The following is an 18,948-nucleotide window of genomic DNA, read 5'->3' as shown; positions in this document are numbered from 1 at the left end:
ATTCTGGATCTTCATTTGGAAGATAATTTAGGCAGGCACTTTTGCATTAACCAGTGCTTTCTTTGCATAGACTAGCACTTCACACACATGCACACACTATGATTTGCCTGATTTATGTGGTGATTTTCTATGCCACAGCTATGAATGGGCGTTTCTATGTGAATGAAGTTTCTATGCTGATTTGACGGGAAACACTAACTCAATCATTGAAATGTAAACCTTGGACATCCCAGCCCATTACAGACTCATTTTTAGCCAGCCCTAGACCCAGTAAAGTCAAGTGCCATCAGTTAACCATTATGAAAAAGTATATTCTTCACTATTAGTATGCATACAGTATACTACCGCAGTGGATATATATACTACAGATACATAACACTACCATACATCACATTTAGAAGAGAGGAAGTAGAGAAGCAATTAAAGGTGAAATTCTACCTTCATAAATTATGTCTAGAACTGTGCTACCTGGCCTAATAGAAGAGGCATGGGTACCCAAGGGACAAGCGTCTTTAGTATTGAACTGACCTTCTTTATTAATAGCAATTAGTAATTTCAAATTGTTGATATGTTGTACTAAACTACTCCATTTTAAATTGTTCAGAACTAGACAGACAGCAATCTGATAAAAATGATGCACACAGAAAGATCCCCTGTACTCTTGTGGAGCTCAAATGATTTCAGTAAAAACTGGCATGATTAAATTCAGAATGTAACGTAGGAACAAAATACCAAATAGTAATTTTTGGTGTTATGCTGAAAAGCTGAGCTGTCAGCATAGAATTACCTTATTCAGATAAGGTCAACCTTTGCAGAATAATGTTATCATAAAAAAAAAAAAAATGGTCTCTGTAGCCTCCAATTGATTCAGTAAACTTTCTGGTAATTTTTATTGTGACATAATAAAAAATGGACATAATCTTCAGATTATACTAAACCTTGAAGTGATTCTCAAGCACTGATAGCCCCTGTGATTCATTACTTCTTTCTATTACAGATCCTGACTTCACTTACCTAGGAGGTATTTTAAATCCCATCCCAGGTCTAGTATTACAATAACAATTTCTTTATACATGAAATTTTAAATTAATACCATATTGCATTTGACAGCAAGGTATATCTTCTCCCTAGACTGCCAATTTGAGCTCTCAGGAGCTGATGGAATAGTACGTTCCAGTCAAGTAGAACAAGAAGGAAAAACAAAACCAGGACAAGCAGTTGACTGCATATGGACAATTAAAGCTACTCCACATGCTAAGGTGGGTTTCATTCATATCATTCAGCATATAATGGGTTTCCAACTCATTAGTAACAGGTAATAGTCACAAGCTGTGATTTGCATAATGTCTTACTTTCACTGAAATGAGTTATATATCAGTGGCTTAGGAAATTCAGATAGAGGACTGTTTCTGAAATAAAACTTACACAGCAAGTCCACAGTGTTGTCTTCCTATTATTTGAAACTCAAAATACAAAATAACTGTGAAAACTGTTTAAGCAACAATTTTTAAGGGCATTTGACTTGGACTCTTGTTTTATTGGAAGATCACAGGCAAAAATTCACTGGCTAACAGCTTTGATAAATTCTAGCAAATCTTGCTGCCATGGTTTAAAATTTTGCCTCCAGTGGTTTTGTTACATCAGTTCTGTTTAAAGTCAACAGAACATGTACCTGCTCCTCCCCAGTCTGATTCACAATCCAACACCTTAAAACCCACTTTCATCAGAAGTCTGAGCTAAAATGAAAGACTTTACCTGGAAAAAGCTGAGGAATTATCACACTTTCTCTTCTGAATTAGCTATAGGATCACAACCTCTTAAAATGCCACAATAAAATTTTCCAGAGCTTTTCTGACCTGACCAAGCCCTAAAGGGCCATATTAGCTGCTTGAGCCAAAAATCAGCATTAGTTACCTAGGTACCTGATATTTATGACTGTGCCTGCAGAACTAGAGACTGCTTATGAAAATATCACTATTTTATGCTCATTAAAAACAACTTGAGCTTTATTGTAGGGCAGAAGAAGGATAAAATCCTATTCATAAATCAAAAATACTATACCTATAACCTGTTTTTTTAAAAAATCCAGCAGCTATGTGTTTCAGAGTATATTTTTTTCAAATCATATACTTGTTAATTACTTATGAGTTGCACTGAAGAATACATTTTTTTCTCAATATAGCATACACATATTTCATTTTGTTTCTGTATGTGTATTAAAGCACATACCACTGCTTGCATGTACATAAAAATTTAAAAATATTTTAAGCCGTAGTTGCCAAGATGACAAACCTACTCTATGCCTTCTTACACGTTCCTAATAGTTAACTAACTAGCCCTATTAACCAACTTCCAAACTAGTTCTAAAACAGCAACCTAAAAGATAGTAATAAGAGGATGAGACAAGAAAGAAACTAAAACTCCATTAATATATTTGAGCCTTTGAGGAAGTGACTCAACTCCCAAGAGCTCTATACTGGTATAAGTAATAGTAGTAGTTCTTCCAGAAACAATAATAAAACCATTTTCTCTCTCCATTGCCACTTGAGTGCACCAGGTCTTATGCTTAAGTATTTTAATAAATTATTGAATGTTGCCAGGAGGCAGAGTTATAGTTGGGTCCGTCCTGAGATTAGATCATCATCCTAAATTATTGAGTTAAAACATTACAGAAAAATAATTCTTAGTATTCTGACAGTGGTTTCTCAAGTTTCAATTCTGGCTGAATTAGGATGATAAAATCCATATTAGATCTGATATGGTGGTCTCTTGAGAAAAACAAGCATAGACATTTTTAATTTCCTCAATTTGATTTTGTAATAAAAATAAATTTTTAAAACTGACACAAGTGCAGTAACAAAAGGACTTTTAAAATCTGCATAACAGATATTTAATAAATTGCCTCCAGATTTCAGAAAATTACTAGAATAATCAATATAACCTAAGAGTGAGAACCTTTTATATTTACTTTCCTAACACACTAACCAGAAAGAGCTTTTGCAGAGATGAGCACTTTTAATGGAATTATTCCTTTGTTTTCATACATAGAATAGCTCTACTAAAAGCGTGCTAGTTTATTTTTAGCTTCCATTGTAATTTCAGAGCAGATAAATAAAGTCAATCATTAAACGAAAATACCGTCTCTCAGCCCAAATACTAGGACTTACAGCTCACACCTATGTTTGTGAGATAAGACATCAGTGGAAGACAGGTTCTCAAATGTAGCTGAGAATTTCCAGCAGTAAATCTAACAAAGAGGGAAAAAAAGGAAAAATATACTGAAAATCAGAAAAACAGTGAGATGAAACATGAGATAATATGGGACAGATTGCACCTTTTCACAGAATGTGCAAGGGGAAACAGTGTTGGCAACCTGCCTCTGGAAAACACTGGAAAAGCCGGGGTGTACAAGTGCCACCTGTCTTTTCCTGTCCTCTTTTACCATGTTTTCAATCGAACCTGTTAAGTGCATGTGGGGGGTATCTTTTTTTTTTTTCCCTAGAAGGGTGGTTGGTTTTATTTTAGTGAACTCTTTAAAATTCAGTTTTAAAAGGCTTTGGCACTAGCTGAGGTTAAAAGCGAGATGCGGCAAAAGGGCAGAAGAAGAGGTAACAGCAGCAGTAAGCACAGTATTCATCTACTGTGTCTTCCCTGCTTCACAAACTAAACAGGAGCTTGAGATTCTTGTCCCTGGGCAGATGCGTGAAAAACCACACTGTGCAAAAGGTCTTTAGCATCCATAGTACCAGCCAGAGAAGTCATTGTAAATTGTGCTCCAAACTCATACAGTCTAGACCCAAGCTTATCTGAGGAACATACCGAAGACCTCATGGATATTGGACTAGCACTTCTTCTGCCACAGAGCTGTAGACCTTAGCCTCCACGTGGACAAATTTCTTCTCTGTCAAAATAATGGCTGTCTAAGGAATTTTTAAAGTTTAAAGATGGACTTTGCAGCATGCTTAGGTGACTTCGTTACAAACCTCATCAACTTTCACTAGAATTTTGAGAATACAAATACAACCATTCAAGAGATTAAAAAGCCCTATGATCTTTTCACGTAATTCTAACTGAATTGCCATTCTGCATGTTTCTTGCTCCAGCAAAATAAATTATTTGCTTGCTCTTCAAGTGCCATCTTGGTCTTCTAGTTTCCTTACTGCAATGTTCTATACACACGCACTGCCTTCTCTGGGATTAGGTTTTTGGTTTTGGAGGAAATAAGATTGGCTTAAACTTATTAACTCTTCCTAGATAGCCAGCTTACTTTTCTCCTGCTTCCATTTTTATTCAGATTACTCCTGATGTCATGGTTTATGTCTTCTGTAACACTGCTGTGGTTCAGTAATTAGCTTTTATTCTGAAGCAATAAATTTTAATTTCTACTTCAGAGCTTTTCTGACTAGATTTCTTTCCTTATATTTTGACATTGTCTTTTCTGAATTAAAAAGAAAGAAAAGAGGACAGTCAAAATACCATTAAAATTCTTTCAGCACGTTTATGGATTTCTTGTATCTCTTCTAGAGTAACAGACTGTACATTTAGCAAAGCTGCTTAGGGCTTTCTTCAGCAAGTGTGTTGCTTTTTACTTTTTTTCCAAGGGGAGCAGAAGTATATCAGAGTAAATTATTAAGTAAAGATTGTTTTGGGGAGGGTGTAGAAGTTAAACAGATACTTAGACAAATTTCCAGTAATACTCAACATTGACATTTAATGAGAAAATGGAAGTTTAAAAGTGTTGTGAATTGGGAGCTACATATATGTGTAAGGGGACAAAACATCTTATTCAAGATTTGCTAAGAAAGAAAACTGTCTTCTCTGTATTACTTTTCCTAGAGACATTAATTTCTCTTTTCTGACAGATTTATTTGCGATTTCTCGACTATCAAATGGAGCATTCAAACGAATGCAAAAGAAACTTTGTTGCTGTATATGATGGAAGTAGCTCTATTGAAAACCTGAAGGCAAAGTTTTGCAGCACCGTAGCAAATGACGTCATGCTGCAGACGGGGACAGGTGTGGTACGAATGTGGGCAGATGAAGGCAGTAGGCTAAGCAGATTCAGAATGCTGTTCACTTCATTTGTGGATCGTAAGTAGATTTTAAAGTACCTGTTCTCCTGGTATCACAGTACTTCAGGTATTTTAGAAAAAGCATCAGCTGTATATTATGCAGCAGGAACACACAAAAAAAGGTTGTTTCTGTTTCCTTCTCACAGTAGCAGGTAAATTAAACACTTGCTTTATTACAGTTATAAGCATAGTTCCTGAAGAAAGGCTTTCCTCCATTCTTAAAAGGTTTATTTTTCATTTGAATTCAGTACTAATACAGCCTTAAGCTATGTCCTTCTCACAGAGTTCTTCAAATGAGCACAGACTTACCTAAAAGAGACAGCAATGGGACTGAAGTGTGCTCTCCCACTAGCCCCCATCTTTCCGTTGCCTGCCAGACACCACAACAGGCTCTTCTCAAGCCCACACTAGTTGATCAGAAGGCTAGAAAACATGTGTGACCCTGCAGAGCCTGGATCTTCTTCCTATCCACAGCTCTACCTTCAATTTTGGACCTAAAACTACACCCACTCCCACCTAAGCTGCTACCTCTTCCTCAGCTGCATGGGGCTCTGAATGATCCTACACATGCTCCCTTAGCAAAGCCCGGTTGTGTTGTGCAACCATGGATAAGAGTTAAATCGAAATTTATTTAAGAAGGTTGTATTAAAATCAGAGCTGTAAAAGCAATCTGGATTCCATAGCTTGGGTTAGAGATAGTCTTTATTCTCATTGTAAATTAAGATTTTTCTTGAAAGCATGTATTTTGTGAGGTTTTCTTCTAAGTGTTTGCTCCTGACCTTGGTGGAATTTTGCTGCCTCACATATTTACAAAGGATATCATTGTCCACATTGCAGAACCTGAAAATAAGCGCCATCTTCAGCACTAAAGTAGACTTACATTTAGAACTGCAGAGCAGATCTAAGGTACATGGGGAGAGCTGAATAAAGCATATCTGCCACTTCAGGGAATCTAATCTATGTTTTTGCTAAAAGTTTTCAAAAAGTGCAGCTTGAAGATTAAATAGTACAGATTTCTGTCAAAGAAATAATTTTTTCTCACAGAACATGTCTATAGCCAGTCCTGAAAGGGATTCTGGTCACCACCTTGCAAAAAATTTCAGGTTACCAGTAACAATTTGATTTTGTATTCTCTTCCACAAAACAGTGGAGTTTAACACAGGAGAAAAGTTACTTTCTGTAAAACCATCTTTCTAAAGTAATAGAAACTTATAAGAGAAATAGCTTATTGCTTACTTTGCACACATGGTAGTAATAAACAATTGAATGTTTCAAACTAGTCTATTGTTTAACCTACAGTAGACTTTTAATAAACTTTAGATACTGAGATTCTCAGTAAAAATAATTTTTAAGCACAACTTGCAAAATTGATAACTGTTTTCCAGTAGCTTTAATTTCAATAAAATTTTTAATATTAGTGATAGTGCAAGTTATTCCAGATTTCAATCTAGAAAATGCTATGAACTTTGTCAGGGAAATTAACTATTTTTATTATAAATACTGGAGTAGTTTGTTTTGGTTTAGGGTTTTGTTTGTTGTTTGGGTTTTTCAGGATTTTTTTTGTGGTATTTTTTTGATTGCAAGGGATTGAAACAGTAATTACTCCTAAAGCTAGATAACTTGCCAAACTTCTGATTTTAAAGCAACTCAAAAGTCATTAGCAGAAGAAAATCTGCAAAGGTATGTGGTTATTCTTATTTATCTTCTACCTGTCTTTCTTGGATAGGGTAATTGAAAAGAATGTGTCTGAAAATGTTTCATATATTTTTAAATAATTTGTTGATAAGAATTTTTCTAACTGAAAAAAGTGAATCCATACTTATTTTCATATTGTTAAGCTATTTTTCTCTTCTACCTTACTAATGATTTGTAATTATATGAAACCAACCATGAAAACAATCAATATTTCTGAAAAGATTTACATAAATGAACTAATCGTGCATGACAGTCACCTTGCACACACCTAGTGCTGCTTGCAGATTTGACTAAGTAATTCAGCTAACAGCAATGTTAAAAATCAATGTATTTGATTTCGGTCTTGATTCAATACATGAATAATGCTGGATATAAAGAACACTGTGAACATTGCACCAGTCTTAGGCAGCTGTTATGAGGAGAGTCCAGCTATGTCCTTGAAGTCCTGGACTGGAACCAATCAATCATTGTGACTTTTAGACTTAGCACTCCCCAAGAAACACACAAGAGGAAAATGAAGCCATTTGTCCCATCTTTATGAACTTGTGAACAGAAGCCATCCCCCCAAAATGTTAAAAGAGACTACACAGGAATGTAAAGTAAGAGACTATGCTGGCAGATGGAGATGCAGCAGCAGAATGCATCATCCAAAAATACAGGAACGTGAAAAAATTCTCCTGTTTGGAGGAATAAGAAAGGGAACGTGTCTTACATCATAATTCTTCCTCTGTGCCTCCAAAAGAATTGCAGCTCCATGCAGATCCATACTGAAACACCAGCAGATACACATGGATCCATGACAACCACTCTGGACAGGAATTTCATAGATCCTGTGTTATCTCATAGTTAGAAACGTTTTAGTAGATGTTGTAGCCTGTTAAGCCTTTTCTCAGCTATTCTGTTTAAATGGTGATCCTATTTATCCTTGATAAAGTAAAGCTGGTGCAATCTTTCTTCCCAAATTCATAAAGAAAAACTACTCTCCCCACATGCTAATAAAGCCAAGAGCCTTTTATTTTGTAGTCTGCATTGTAAACATTTCAGTTCTAACTATTAACCTTTTATATATGTATAATGTTTAGAAATGTTGACTACATCTTCCTGTTTCTGTGAATTGCTTTGGTTGTCTGGGATGCCTGTTTTCATATTTAGATTAATATTCTTGTGTAAGTTCTAGCCTGTCATTATTTAGTCCTTCAGGAAGCAGGTGTGAATCCCTTTGGAATTTAATTGCAGCATACTTTCAGACGGTGCTTACATCATGATTTCATATGATGCTTGTGCCTTAAACCGTTGACGATGTGAACTGCCTTAGCATCCACTCTTGATACATCGCAGGTGATAGTTTGGCACAGCAAAACTACAACAGTCAGGTTCCTTTATATTTTCTTTCCTAAACAGTAGCAGTTGGTGAAACAGTTAAAGACATAGTTAAGTCTAAATGTAGGGAAATGTTTGATTTTATTCTTCCAGGTAATTTCTTAAGTTCAACCATGCAATTAAGTCCCACTAAATCATGTTCCACTAAAAATGGTTTGGCCCTTGAAACAAAGTGGGCATAAAACATTTTTTAAAAAACGGTGATGATTTCGAAGCCTCACTAGGAAGTATCTCTGGTCAGAGAGGATCAAGGAGAGCAGGTTTCCCAGGACCATGTGCAGTCAGTTGCTGAACATCTCCAAGGATGGAGACTCCACAACCACTCAGGGCAACCCATACCAGTATGTCAGATTCTCCAAATCCTTATCTTCATGCCATTTCCCTGGATCCCCCCATATCTCTCTTGTACTGGTAACTCCAACACTGAGCATAGCACTCCAGGTGTGGTCTCACCAGTACTAAGCAGAGGGGAAGAACCACCTCCCTTGACCAAGTGGCAATGCTCTTCCTAATGCAGCTCAAGATGCTGCTGGCTATTTTTGCTACAAGAGTGCATCACTGCCTCTTGTTCCACTTTTTCCTACACCAGTACTTCCAAGTGTTCTTTCACAGAGCTGATTTTCCAGCTCGCTGGCCGTCAGCCTGTACTCATATGTGGAGTTACTCCTTTGCAATAGCAGGGCTTTGTGTTTCCTTTTGTTGAACTTTTTGAGGTTCTTGTTGACCCATTTATCCAGCCTATCTCAAATGACAGCACAAGTGTCCAGTCTGTCAGCCACTCTTCCCAGTTTTGTGTGATCTACAAACTTGCTGAGGGCGCAGTCTGTCCCTACATCCAGGTCATTAATGAAGACGTTAAACAGTGTTGGCCTCACTATTGACCCCTGGGGTACACCAGTAGTGACAGCCTCCACCTGAACTTCATGTCTCTGATCACAGCCCTTTAAGCCTGGCAGTTCAGTCAGCTTTCAGTCCACTTCACTGTCCTCCTATGTAGTCTGCACTTCCATGAGTTTCTCTACAAGGATATTATGGGATACAGTTTTGAAAGCCTTGTTGAAGTCAGGATATACAACATCCACTGCTCTGCTCATCTAAGCTAGTAATTTCATCATAGAAGGCAATCAGGTTGGTCAAGCATGATTTCCTCATCATGCTGACTACTTCCAATTCTTATCCCATGTACATTTAAAATGGGTTCCAGGACTGTATGTTCCATCACCATCTCGGGTATCGAGGGAGGCTCCACTCTGTCCCATTCAGCACTAGGCCCATATTTTCCTTGGCCTTCCTTTTGTTGATGATACACTTGAGAAAGCCCTTCTTGGTGCCTCTTCATGTCACTCACCACATTCAACTCCAGGTAGGCTTTGGTTTTCCCAGCCCCATCCCTGCACACTCAGTGTGTCTGTATTCCTCCCTGTGCACCTGACCCTGCTTGCACCTAACATGACATTTCATTCATAATCGATACAGTGGATATGATCTGTACCTTCCTAAGCATTGATCATATTTTAAAGCAGCGTTCTTCAGACTAAATCTACTTCCCAAACAATTAAATTTTCAACTCAGCTGAGCAAGGAAGATACATGTGATAGCTACCACAACATTTTTAAACACTAAAATTACATAGGTAAATTCTTGCAAATACTCTTTAAATACATGCTCTATTACTTGAAGGTACTACAGCACTTGTGCTACAATTAAAGCGCAAGCTTCCTATATGGAACTTCTTGCCAGGGGTTAAGCAATAAGAGGAAGCTAATACAAAAGCTTATAACCAATGAACATAGGTTACCAATATTCAGTGGAGCAAGAAATGGGAAGACAATATTAATGAGGTTTAGAGAATGCAAATTCAGAATTAAAGGTTTGAATTTTCTCTTAGGCATAACTTCCCTTTTTATCACTGAGATTCTGAAGCCTAACAGAAGGAATAAGTGAAAACCATGCTGTATTCAGGGATACTCACCCTCCTCTGCTGTACCCTTTGGGCTTCACATTGTTTCAGAGAATCCAGATTGCTCAAGAATAAATTCTTTCTATGAAACCAAATAGTAGAATGTCTATCACACATCTTTGCTGTTTAATACATAACTGACTCCACTAATAAGAGACATTTCCATCACAAAAATACCACATTACTGAGACAGAGAAAGGAAAAATCAATTTCTTGTCCAGTGCCCTGAATTCATAAAGAATTCCCTATGTATATTATACAATATCCTGAAAAAAAGTATTACTTTTAAAATATATTTTTCTAATGTCAAGGAGCTATAAAAATCATTCACAGAAACAAAATCTTCAGGGCAACTTTATAGTTAATTTATTTCATCAGATTTCTAACTATATATAGACAGATAGCTAAAAAGCTAAACTCTACTCTCTCAATCCCTGCATTAGCCCTAATAGGAGGATCTAAGAGCTTTGATTCACAAGCAGGAATGACTTAGATGCCTCCAGTTACTGAAATCTCTTGCAATTACTGAAACAGTCTTCCACAAGCTGAAATCTGATTTGCCTTAAGATGTTAATGGGCTCTTAAATGCAGATGTTCAGGAACTGCTTCCAACATCTACCTAGCAGATGCATAGCAGACTGAATAAATATATAATTGATGGTGAGCATGCAATTTGTAAGTATTAAGTTTTTTTAAACAAGTATAAAAATCCGTCTTCCATTATCTGTGTTGTGTGACTGTCTCTATCTGCTACCGATTTTGAGCAACAATAATTTTTTGTTGCATTGATAGTACGACTGAAAGCAACCACAGGAAGAGAGATTAAATCATCCGATAATTAGCGATGCGCAAGAAAAGTAAGCATGTTTGAAACAGGATAAAGAATGAGTACGCATGTTAAAACAATAACAGGAATTCACTAGTTTTATTACAATGCATCAATTACTAAATATTCCTAATCTTTTCTTTCTCTTCTCTCCTGCAGCTCCCTGCTCAGGCAACACTTACTTCTGCCATAGCAACATGTGCATCAATAATTCTTTAGTCTGCAATGGCATTCAAAACTGTGCTTACCCTTGGGATGAAAATCACTGCAGAGGTGAATATAGTTCAAATTATAGAGCCTTTATAAGCTAGGCTGGTCAGTTTGCCTTTCAAGAAAGTCATGAAAAGTCTTTTTCCTGGAAATATGCTGAAGACAGCTATTCTACTAATCTCAGGAAGGTGTTCCAAATTTTGTATTTAAACTCAGGGAACATGTAAGCATCCTGAATATTGATATTACTGCTTTATAATTACATTTCTTCCTCCTCAGCATATACTCTCTGTCTTAAAAGGATATCAGCTTAACAGGAAATAGAATCTAGCATTTGCCACGTTGCATCCTATCCATTTCTAAACTTTAAATGAAGCAAGGATCACAGGGACAGGTAATAGGTAATACCTTTTAGAGAAAAAACAGAGAGTTGGAAAAAGACAGACAAGCCTTCAAACCCAAAAAGCCTTTCTCAACATTGAAATAAAAGCAACAATCTTCAAAGACAAATGCAATTTTAAAACATTTATTTTCAGTTAATCACAGACTACGTCCAAGTAAATGCAGCTGCTGGATATGGTGTGAGAAAGGGTGGGAGGAAGGAGGCCTTGTTAGGAAGCAAGAAGTCATCGCTTATGGAAAACGGACACATGTAGATCACTGCTTCTAGAACATGAAGCAGGGGAGTATTGCTTAAACCATCACATCTACAGTAAAGACTTGTTTCAATATCAGGTTTTTTAGGAAAAATTCTCATGATTTGGGGAAACTGTTACTCTGCTAAAGCACCAATACATTCACCTTGCTTTAACAGCGACTGAATTTTCAAAGTTGGATTATAACCAACAGGTCAACAGTTTTCTTGCTAAAAGAATAAAACAACAAACTTGAGCTTGGGCTTTTTTTGACAAATAGAATGATATAAATAGGTCTGAGTAAAACACTCCAGAAAGATTTAAATATGTGCTCCATTTCAAAGGTAAGTTAACTCTGGAGGAAGGGTCAAAACCTTCTCTCCATAAAATCTTGGAATAAAACAGCTTTTCAACACACAAATCCGGCTTAAATCTTCAATAAATAAATAAATATTTTAAAAAAACTACTTTGAAATTGCATTTTGGGCAAACAAAAAAATTCACACCACTAAAATACTCTCCTGCAAGGTATATGATGGAAACTTTCCAGTTGACAAAACTGATCTATAACTCCCAAGTTTTCAGTGTAGAGTAAGCTTCCTCTAAACAATCCTTGGGTTTGATGATATTTAACATTCCCTCTTAAATGCAATTTCTAGATCTCTTTCCCAGCTTTACCAACTGCTTTCTAGAATCTTGCCTAGACTCCACACTTCACTTACATACTGCAGTATTTAAAAAAATGAATTCCATGAAAACCATACTGCAATATGAAGAAAGTGTCTTTCACAATATTTTTAAATTGCTGTATCTTGTGCTGGATAACCTACCACATTTTATGTTGAATACAATCTAAATTCTGCTGTTATACTTGCACAGAAGATAATTAAGAGACAGCTGAAGACTGGATCCATATTGCCAGCAAATGTAGACTGAAGAGAGACTGATTGAACCACATCAGCAATATACAGCCTTAAGAAGCAAGTTGCTCACAATTGTGCTCAGTTCCTGCAGGCACTCAGAGTTCTCATCTAGTCCTTATCAACAGCTACCTAAATCTGAGCCTATTGTCATCTGCCTTATGCCTAAGCCAAATGACACAAAAAATGATAGAAAAGTCAGTTGTATGCAATCTGTTTTAAGAGACTGGAGAAGACATCACCTTTTGCGTAACAACTTTTTGACTTCCAAGAATTAAGAAACCTAGATGCAGATGAGAGAACTGCCATAGCACTGGAATTCAGGCCTCCCACAACGTATGGTAACACTAAGATCTAAGGGCAGGGTAAGGGGAGATACCCTTCTTCATATTGTAGGTAACTCAGAGTAAGCAGGCTAAGCTCTGAAGTAAAACTGTATTTCAGTCATAACTTCTTATTAGCCAACTCCTTGGGAGTCTCTGTTAAGTATAGGGACTGTTTCAAATAGCGTGTGATGGTATATAGCTCTCTCCATGCTGTGTGGAGTACTCAGGTGCGTAAGTATTGTCCAGACGGCAGAAGGCAGATTATCTGAAAACAATGTGCAACAGTTAGGCTATTACATTTTCTTCTACATAGGTTTAAATGCTTTTCTCCCCCACTAGCAGATGTTGCAGTCTCACTGCAGAATTCTTTTAGTCTCCTAGGACAAGCATGTTTACAGAACAGAAATCCAACTGTAAAATTTTAATCTTCAAGTAAGAATTTTAGGTATGGAAAACCATCTTGTTCTGATGCTGCCATCTTGTGTGTTTTCATATGAAGTACTAGCCAAAAGTGCCATGTGATTTGAGTTGGTTGGTGTGTCCATCCTCCCCCCCCCCCCCCTTTTTTTTTCCAGCTGACTTGATTATGGGACTGTTAAAACTGCAATATATCTATGCTAAAGCTCCCCGTGTTGAAATAGGTATAACAGACTTACACAACACACAGAGTCCTTAAATTTACAAGGGATGTGAAAATAAATAGTACAGTCACTCTTACATCATCACTATGATAATATTTCACCTTTAAAGAACTACTAGACCATTTTAAATCTAGGTTTCCTTCTACTGACATCAATGGGAATGTTACCAGCGAGAGCAAATATGCTAAGAGAAGCATCATTTGTAGCTGTATTTCACCTATTTAAGGTTAATTTCAGCCTATTTAACTTATGGATTTTGGAATATGAACTGATCAGTGTAGGTTCAGGATTGAAGCCACATCCCAGCTGAGTCAGCATGCACCGGCCACAGAGTTCCACCTGCCACTGAATTAGCATATGGGAGCCACTAATGCAGACAGGGAATTAGACTTGCTGAACAAATGCACAGATCCAGTATGATAAATCCCATTGACATTACAGGTCTACTCTCTAGTGCCATTAAGCCACTTATTTAATATGGCTTTTCTGTGGCAATCACAATACAGCTTGCTTTGTTTTAATACGTGATCAAAAGCGTGGAAAATAGTAAAAGCCTTATCATAATCCTTATTTTTTTCTTTGCAGAAAAGAAAAAAAATGGATTGTTTGAACAAATCACCAGAACTCATGGAACAATCATTGGCATCACATCAGGGATAGTTTTAGTTCTTCTCATCATTTCAATTCTAGTACAAGTAAAACAACCTCGCAAAAAGGTTATGGCTTGCAAGACTGCTTTCAATAAAACTGGTTTCCAGGAAGTTTTTGATCCTCCACATTATGAACTGTTTTCACTAAGAGACAAAGAAATTTCTGCAGATTTGGCAGATTTATCAGAAGAACTGGAAAACTACCAGAAAATGAGACGCCCTTCAGCAGCTTCCAGATGCATTCATGACCACCACTGTGGCTCCCAGGCCTCTAATATAAAACAAAGCAGGACAAACCTCAGCTCCATGGAACTTCCCTTTCGCAATGATTTTGCACAGCCTCAGCCAATGAAAACATTTAATAGCACATTCAAGAAAAGTAGTTACACTTTCAAACAAGCACATGACTGCCCTGAGCAAGTCATAGAAGACAGGGTGATGGAGGAGATTCCGTGTGAAATTTATGTTAGAGGAAGAGAAGATACGACACAAGGTTCATTATCTATTGACTTCTAATTTCCTAGTGAAAGTGCTATCAGTGTATATACAAGATGCTTGTGTACAATGACAGTGTATATATTAAAAGGTACTATATGCAGCGTGAGCTGCACACACTTTTAGCTTATTATACTTCATTTAAAAAAAACCACAGTCTTCATAACTAATTCTTGCTGCAGAATGGTGGATTTCCTCCCATCTTCCCAAGCTACCTATCTAATGGAGGAGTAAGACAGAGACTTTGCATGGAAATTATAAATTAAGGATATTGGAAGAAAAAAACAACTACTAATCAATGAACACTGAAAACAATGACTACTATTCTCTTCCTCGTATCATTTTCTCTCCTTTAGATGTCTGCTTTTCAAGACAATTTTAATACCTCAGTTACATAAATAAAAGTAGTTAAAGTGCACCAAGTGTATATCAACATAGGTGTCTTATCGTATTTGTCAAATTGAAAGTAGAGTTAGTGTTAAGTGCCAGTTAAGACTCAAGAATTGTGTTGCAGCCATCTGTTTCATCCTACCTACCATTTGTATTGCTTTTAATTATCAGTTCCTCACTCTATGGTTTGTGCAAAATAAGCGAAAAGGATTATTGCCTTTTAAAAATAATGAGTTATATTAATTTTAGTATATTTGGAAATATATAATCTTTGGAGGTTTTGGTTAAAACGCAAGTAAGTACTCATGTTACTCTAGATGCAGACTTTACCACAGCTTTCTTTCAAGAAGGTTTAAGATTTTAAAATATTCTGCTATATATTATAGATCCACATGGCTCACTGATTTCACAGCTCTGTAGTTAGAAAACAATTTTGTTCCTGCATTTTCAAAGTATTTACATAAATAGACTGTACTGTGCATTTGTCTCTTAAAATAGCCTTTTACTCCTTATTGCAGCCAATCTTCCCTACTGAAATCAGTGATGATACCTTTAGCTCATGTCCTGCTTGCCTGAAGAGAACTGCTCTGAGGTCTGTTTGATTACCAGGTATATGAAGATACTAGAAACACAGAGAAATCACAAAGCAAATCTTATTAACCCTTATGGAACCCCTTCTTGTGCTCCTTGTTTCCACCTGCAAAATTGCACATTTCATACCTTTTTTAATGGTGGTTTGGACCTAATTTTAAAGTTTTTACAATATAAAAAAAATTTTAAATATAATAATCCTCATTGTGGTTTTTAAACTTTTTATATAGTTTGATACTGTACAGACTATTTATTAAATCAAAATCTAGCACCTGTACAGCAGGCTTGTTTCAGTGTCCCGATCAGCAGCTGGGAATAACGTGCAGTGGCTGCTGCATACATCGCAGTTTGCCAAAAAATACTTAATACGACTTCCACATTAGCCTACATTTAATTCCCTGGTTTGTTTGGATTTATTCTGGTTTTATGTTTACAGGAAACCTTTTACTACAGTTGACTTACCAGCTTGCAGTGGGCATATCCTTTATTTACAAATGTATGTAAAACCATAATGTTTGTTGTGCTGACTGTAGTACAAAAAAAAAAAAGTAATAATAATCTTAATATAGGACCCTAGAAACTGAAAAATCTTCTTTTCAAAATAAAAGATGAACAACAGCTGTTTTCACAGATTTTCATTAGAATGACAAAGAAATTTTTTTTATAAATGCTTAGAATGTAAGAAATTTAAGGGGAAAAATAAAAAGGAGGGGAATTGAGTGTCTTCAACACTTCCCAACTTCAAAAACTTCAAAAAAACCATCCAAAATCCCTGTCTGATGTCTAGAAATAATTTAATCAGAAGGTTAGAGATCAGACCCCTAAGGCTGTATCCTGGTGTCAGTTTTCATGCTGGTCCCAGAATGTATTTCAGATTGAAAGAATGAAAGTGGGCATTATTTTTAGATGCACTTCATGCAGAAGATGTTTAAAAAATCTAGTTAATTTTGACTTGAAAATTTTTGAATATTTAGTTAAAACTTTTCTTGACAGATTTCATTTACTTCTCATTGATTTCAGTAATAAATATCTCACCGTGACCTGTATGATATAGAATGTTATTTGTGATAGTCTATTCGTTCCAGATTCTTTCAACAAGTAATAAGTAGTTTTACATAGGTCATTTTTATCCATATAAATTAAGTGCTAGGTTTGCATGATTAAGTTTTCTTTTTAAGGTATATTTGTCCATGTGATAAAAATGTGATCCCTATTCTTTCCTAAGTTATGTTGTCTTTGAACAGTAAACCTGTAATAATAAAATAAACAGCAAGCCTGCAAAGCCCAAGTCTGTGGAGAAAAGGGGAAAAGCTCTATTGAAGAAGTTCCTAAATGGCCTGAATAATATTTCAGTCTCTGTTGTAACTTTCTGATTTCATGGTCAGAACACAGTGCTTTTTGGCTACCCCAGAGCATATAGGTGACCTCCCATCACCCGTCATGTCTTCTGTGCATAACTTTTTCCAATAACCCCAGGACCAGCTCTACAAGCTTTGCTTTCCCCCTCCCTTGTTGTCAAATCTGGGGTTCTGTCTTTAGGATAAATAAAGACAAGATACTCCTGCCTAGTTAACACCTGCTCCCAATTCCCAATGCAGAGCAAAAACTCTCCTGGAGGGAGCTTTTCAGTTTTTCTGTAAGAGCAGACCCAACTCTTACTGTAGTAATAGCTGTACACTTGAACAGATCTGAGAGAGAAACCCAAAGGAATAAAGATTTCTATAGGCTTCTATAAACATCAAGAGCAGGAAAATGAAATATCAGTGCTTGTTTTATTAGAAGCAAGGTGAAATTAACATTGAACCTAAAAATCTGAAAGGAAAACTTGTGCGTGGTGTGTTTAAAAAAAAAAAGAGTATGTCTATACATCTCATTGTAATGTTGGGTTCAGTTACTTAACTGTGCTTTAAGATATGAGTGGAAACTATTAGAGCCATAATTCCACTTCCAGTATAATCAAATTCCCTTCACTGCAGAGAAAAACTAACTGGGTGGACTGCTTGGGTATGATAACCCAGACTGGAGAAAACTGACATTTTCAGCAAAAGAATCTAGTATTGGTTTTGCAGTCTCAATCCAGCTGGAGCTTATGTTGTGGTCTTCAAAATCTGGCAGTAGTGAAAAACACCACCTTTCATGTACTTGCAATATCTAAGTACTGTTAGCCTATTTCTATTGTCTCCATCTTAAATCCATACATTTCTAGGAGCATCTTGATTTTGCGCTCAATTCTACCCCTATCTCTGATATCCTCTGTTAACACTGAATGCTCACATAAGCAGAGATACATTCCCTAGACACACATCGACAAGGAAAAGGCCAACAGCTTTAACTTTTTGGGGTTTATAATTAATTTTTACTTTTTATCATAGTAGTTTAGACATCAAACTATCTAACATGAAGAAGGATAGAAGTTGTAAAAGTAAACCTACAGGCAACATGAATATAAAAGTGACCGAGAACCATGATTGTGGAGAGTTCTGTAAGTAGACATCTGCATTTACAGATATGACGACAGGGGTATAGGAAACTCAGATTTCATACTGTTACTGACTCTGAAATGTTTCAGTGATCACAGAAATACTAATTTGTATTTAAAATGCATGAGATTCTTTTGTCTGCTATAGACAAGATGACCCTCATAGGGCATACAAATTATAACGGCATATTATAAGAATTACTGTCTATTTTTACTAAACCAATACAAAGAAAGGTTACAAAAAGAGCTGTCATTGACTTAAAAGAAAAGGTGCTTGTCATGTGAACACAGAATTTTTAAGTCATTAAAATACACTTTGTTTTCTTTTTTCTTTGTTATAGACAATTCTGTGTGTTAGCAGCAAATCTTCTGTTTAAGGAGGAAAAAAGGTGCCCTATTTTAGTCCTTAAATAAGATTCATATATCAATGATCATAAGCTTCCAAACTATTTAAGTATAATCCTTTATCTGAAAGGCTACCAAAAGTAAAAATAATAATAATAAAAAAAATCTTACCACCTATATCTGAAAAGCCAAGAGTAAATTACTGCTTGAAATGGAAAAAATTAATTAATATGGATATATTGAAACATACCTACAGTTTGATCTCCCTGTATGGTTTGTCTCTATATATCTGTTCACAGCAAAACTCATTCACATCCATTTACTTTTACATGT

General features: G+C 36.2%; 1 protein-coding gene across 4 annotated transcripts in view; it reads left to right on the top strand.

The window, feature by feature from the left end:
- The window catches only part of NETO2 (neuropilin and tolloid like 2), a 35,734-nt gene extending 18,102 nt beyond the window's left edge, over positions 1–17,632 (top strand). For 2 of the 4 annotated variants that reach the window (XM_037409405.1, XM_037409408.1), the window contains 5 exons: positions 998–1,042; positions 1,132–1,259; positions 4,863–5,091; positions 11,093–11,206; positions 14,251–17,632. In XM_037409405.1, coding sequence (XP_037265302.1) covers positions 998–1,042; positions 1,132–1,259; positions 4,863–5,091; positions 11,093–11,206; positions 14,251–14,831 — 1,097 coding nt within the window. In that variant the 3' untranslated portion in view covers positions 14,832–17,632. The remainder of the gene's footprint in view (positions 1–997; positions 1,043–1,131; positions 1,260–4,862; positions 5,092–11,092; positions 11,207–14,250) is intronic. The other 2 variants (XM_037409406.1, XM_037409407.1) reach the window with 2 other exon arrangements.
- Positions 17,633–18,948: the final 1,316 nt, after the last annotated feature.

The sequence above is a fragment of the Falco rusticolus genome, chromosome 15 (assembly GCF_015220075.1).
Source record: "Falco rusticolus isolate bFalRus1 chromosome 15, bFalRus1.pri, whole genome shotgun sequence".
NCBI classification, from domain to species: Eukaryota; Metazoa; Chordata; class Aves; order Falconiformes; family Falconidae; genus Falco; species Falco rusticolus.
This window is presented reverse-complemented; position numbering and strand designations above follow the sequence as displayed.